This window comes from Muntiacus reevesi, chromosome 2 (genome assembly GCF_963930625.1).
Source record: "Muntiacus reevesi chromosome 2, mMunRee1.1, whole genome shotgun sequence".
In the NCBI taxonomy this organism is placed as follows: Eukaryota; Metazoa; Chordata; class Mammalia; order Artiodactyla; family Cervidae; genus Muntiacus; species Muntiacus reevesi.
The window spans coordinates 163,921,569-163,926,458 of record NC_089250.1 but is presented as its reverse complement, the minus strand read 5'-3'; the positions used below and the strand labels follow the sequence as shown (position 1 = coordinate 163,926,458).

Here is a 4,890-nt window from a genome sequence, read left to right as displayed (position 1 = left end):
AGTACTTGACAGAGACATCTTCTTCCATGAGCTGCTTCTTTACTTTTTAAACTCATTTTTTCAAAAGGTAATAGGCTCACGTGGTTCTAAAATTCAAGACAAAACAATAATGTATACAATGAAAAGACTCATTACCACCTCATCTATATCTGCCAGGCACCCACCTCTGATAATTATTTGCGACATTTTTTTGTATGTATTATTGTAATGTTTCTTTATGCAAATGCAAGTATACATGCTTATTTTTTCCTTTCCAATACAAAAAGGTTGTCTACAATTTATATACTTCTGTGCCTAGATTTTTGCTCTAACGGTATTTCTCAGAGATATTTCCAGGTAAGCTGGGCCCTAAAAGATAAACAAGTTGTCAAGGCAGAGATGGGTATTTGAGACATGAGGGGAGCATGTCTAGAAGCTGATTCCAAGAACCATGGATAGAGTTCATGGTGGAACATGAGGAACTAAAATTGGAACTAAGATTGGAGAGACAAGCCAATACCAGGGAGAGACTTCAGGTGATAAGTGTTCATCCTGAAAGAACTGAGCAGTCTTTATGGGCTTATAAGTGGCATTGAAGTGGTCAGATCATCTTCCAGCTACACTTCTCTGCCCACTCTATTCCTCTGGACTCCGACACACCAAGACCATGGTAGTGTGTGTCCATTTCACCCCAAGGGATCATCTGATGCCTAAACTCAGACCTCACAATAGCTGCCACGTAGGCCAGTTATGATGCAAGATGTTTGTGACTATCATTTGGGTTCGCATTAAAGCTGTCTTAGAAAGAAACTCCAGGCACTGACACCTCCCACCCTAGCCTGGAGCCAGAGTATGATCAGAGAATGGGAGAATGGTTGTCCAAAGATTGGAAAACAGAGGGCTAGAGATTCAAGGGCCCAAGAAAAGATGGCTACAGAGGGGAAGTTAAATAAGAATGGAACACCAATGCAAGCATTCCATAGCGATTCCTTCCTGAATAAAGCGTCCCTCTACTCCCAAGGGGATCTATGCCCTGCTTCACCACTGGGGTGAGTGTAACCTGTGCCTCTGCTCCATTACGTCCCACCCAGGTCAGATTTGAAGCCAAATGGAAGAGCCCACCCTGTGGCTTTAGAAACCATGGTCACAGGGGCCTTATCCTGATCAACGTAGCATCACCCTTAGTGAGATTTCCCACTCCAAAAGGCAAAATGAGGAAGACCCTTTCGGAGTTCTAATATACCTCTCTGCCTTCCAGGATATGGACCAAATTCTACAAGTCAGACCCACGCATTGCCCTCGGGAAATACTCCCCCTTGGAAAAAGAGATCCTAGTAAGTGCTGTGAGATTTATACACAGGGAGGCCCCACGGAATCTAGGCAGTTAGGCTAGGAGAGTCAGAGTTTCAAAAACCACCAGTAACACAGGTGTGAGTCCCCCAAGTAGTGGAGGAGACTTGGCTGAGTTAACTAGTGGCTTCCATATTTGCCTAGCAAAAGCAAAATACGCTCTTATTACAAAGTTTCAAGCAAGACTGTAACCACAAGTGATAAAAAATCATGGAAGCTGCCTTTTCTTGAGCCCTTATCTTGCACTAGTTGCTTCCATATTTGTCATCTTATGGAGACCTCACAGGGGCCTGTAAGATCAATACAATTCTCTCAGATTCATAGTAGGTTAGAAGGAGAGTCAGATTTGAACCCAGGCTCATCTGTTCCCAAAGATCTACCCTCATTCTCACTATACAGGGTCTCGGGCACCTTCACTGGTAGAGGGCAAGGGAGCCACTAGATAATTCTTTTTGTGGGTGTCCTTTGCTCCTGTCCCATTGAGAACCTTTTAAAATTTTTCCATCATAAATGCTATATTTTTATTTTTTTGTTGTTTTGAGGTAACATTGATTTAGAACATTATTGTTGAGGCAGCCCGAGAGCAGGTTGGAAAAGAATTTCCAGACACAGAGTACTGCAGAAAGGAGAGCGTTTATTAAAAAAGAGCAGAGATAAAGTGGGTAATGCGAGTGCAACAGGCTGACAACTCCTGACAGGCCAGGGAGAGTCGACCACTTTCTTGAGTTAATAGTCAATTTTTATAGCCTCAAGACAAAGACAATTCCTGCTAGAAGGTTGGCGTTAGGTGATTGGGGCGTGACAGGGTGTTTACTGGAGTGGGCATCTTTGCCTAACTGGGAATCAGGAAGCTTGTTAGTGTTGATCAAGGGGACTTGTGGTAAGGTTACAAAGGGGCTCAGTCAGCTTTGGTTCTAGACTCTGCTCCTGTGGCCTTGGTACAAGGCCTCACTCCTGTGACCTGCAGCAGGACTCAACAATTGCATCAGTGTCGTGTGCACAACGCTGTGTTTTATACTTCTCTATGTGCTACCACATGCTTACCACCGAAATGTAGTTTTCTCCATAACCTTACAGCTCATCTCCTTTACCCCTTTTTCCCTTCCCCTCCCCACTCGCTCGGTCATGTCTGACTCCTTGCAAGCCGGTGGGCTCCTCCGTCCAGGATTCTCCAGGCAAGAATACTGGGGTGGGTTGCCATTTCCTTCTCCAGGAGATCTTCCCAACCCAGGAATCAAACCTGGGTCTCCCACATTGCAGGCAACGCTTTACCCTCTGAGCCACCAGGGAAGCCCATACTAAGTGAAATAAATCAGATTAAGAAAGACAAATACTGTAGAAATTCACCCACATGTGGATTATAAAAAACTAACAAACAAATGGACGCATCAATCCCCTTGAGATTTTAACCACCACCTCTCTCCCCGCCCCCCCCCCCCCAGTCCCCTGCCCACTGGCCCTGGAGGAGAGGATGGCAACCCACTCCAGCATTCTTGCCTGGAGAAGAGCCTGGTGGGCTCTAGTCCATGGCGTTGCCAAGAGTCGGACACGACCACAAGACTCACACGCCTTTTCCCACTTGTCAGCGTCTAGGTGGCGTTCACACCGTGGCAGCCAGGAGGTTTCTGACTTACAAGCAAGAGGAAGAACAGAAAATGCTCAAGGAACTACAGACGCTGAGTTCAGACTACAAGCGGGCGGTGGACTATAAAATGCAGCGCACCCCTCACTGCGCCACCTGCGGGCCCCTGGGGAAAACGTGGACAGCCAAGGTGATCGTGGCCCCGGAGGAGCTCAGGATGCCCCGGCGGGAAAGGCTGAACGTCAGCAAGCACATAGAGCGCATGCAGCTGGCAAGAGCCCTGCGGAGCAAGCAGCTCCTACCCTACATTGAAAGGTTTAGGGGCTCTTCGCTTCTGCCTTCAGGGGGCCTGGGCCCCCCGGCAAGGGCCAGGGCTGGGGAAGGCCAGGATGACGGCAACGCTGATGATGCCAACGATGCCCATCAAGAGGGGAGAGGCGAGGCAGAGAGCAAAACCTCCAAAAGACAGGAAATAAAAGTGAATGTCATTTTCAAGTCAGAAGAACCCAAAAAATGCATCACGTACCATCCAAGTGATCTAAAACCATTCCTCCCTGCAAAGAAAGTGGAAAGGTCCATCACTGGCTTAACAAACAGAAGTCTTTTGCACGTGGCAGAATTCCCTGGAGACCTCTTGCTAATGAATCAGGATTTTCTGTCTCGGGGGATCCACCCCAGTTATGCATCACAGGCCAACAGCCTGGAAAAAGAGAATGCCTGGAAAGAGTACATGTGCAAAACTGCTTCCCATCATCATTAAAGTTTTATTTATCTCCATGGTAACCCAGCCTCCTGGTCCTTCTTACTCCGGCAGCTCTGCCCCAGGTGGCTTCTCTCTTTTTCTTTCTTTTTTTTTTACTTTTAAAAAGCTTTTCATTTTTAAAAGTTTTATTTGGTATTGGAATGGGGTTGATTAACAATATTTCAGGTGTATAGCAGAGTGATTCAGTTATATACATTAATATTTTGGGGGGCTTCCCTGTTGACTCAGCTGGTAAAGAATCTGCCTGCAATGCGGGACACATGGGTTCGATCCCTGGGTTGGGAAGATCCCCTGGAGAAGGCAAAGGCTGCCCACTCCAGTATTCTGGCCTGGAGAATTCCACGACTGTCTAGCCCAAGGGGTTGCAAAGAGTCAGACACGACTGAGCGACTTTCACTTCCATGTTCTTTTTGGCTTCCCAGGTGGTACAGTGGGAAAGGATCCACATGCCAGCACAGAGACAGTCCATGGGATCACACTAAGTCAGATTCTTCTGAAGCAACTGAGCATACACACACACACACACACACACACACACACACACACAGCAAATGTAAGCTCTGCAAGGCCTTGTGAGTCCTTAAAAAGAAGCCCCTATTGAGCACGAATATTGCCAGTGGTAGAGTAAGCCATATGTCCAGAAGGGACACATGGACTGGTTTATATTATGGGGGGAAGGGCAGGGAGAGAAGGGACATTCTGAGATGGGAGGCTAGGTCCTCACCTGGCCAGTGTGTGGTCTGGGGCCAGGCATCTGTGAGAGAGAGAAAGAAGGTTAGATCTAAAGCCCATATGTGTCCAACTGGAATCAAAGCTGAAGCAACTTTGAGAACTAGACTCTGGGCTGATGTTTTTCATGATTCCTCTGAGGAGTCACTGTCAGTGTCATCATGATCTTTCTAACCCATGTCATTTTGGGAACACCCCAATGCATGGCCATTGCCCACATCCACGTGGCCAAAGGCTTTCTGTCCACCTGTTTGAAAGCCACCGCCCCTCCTGTGACAACCAGAGGTCATTACTGCAACATCGCCCAGGACCCTCAGTCAGCCTCCCTCAGGCCTATGACAAACCTATTGTCACCCTGCAGGTGTTAGGACTCTGGGCTGTACACAAATGCCTGGAGAGTCTCCGTGGGGCTCTGCTCCAGACAGCCATGTCCTAGTCGGTCACTAGCATTCCATTTGTCACCTGCCTGCCATCCCCACACCTTGAA

At 47.5% G+C, this 4,890-nt stretch overlaps 1 protein-coding gene across 1 annotated transcript; it reads left to right on the top strand.

The window, feature by feature from the left end:
* The first annotated feature begins 831 nt into the window (after positions 1–831).
* On the top strand, positions 832–3,671 carry C2H10orf120 (chromosome 2 C10orf120 homolog). Its single transcript, XM_065920144.1, has 3 exons — positions 832–1,028; positions 1,238–1,313; positions 2,916–3,671. Exons 1-3 carry the CDS (start codon positions 832–834, stop codon positions 3,669–3,671), a joined length of 1,029 nt encoding a protein of 342 aa, XP_065776216.1.
* Positions 3,672–4,890: the final 1,219 nt, after the last annotated feature.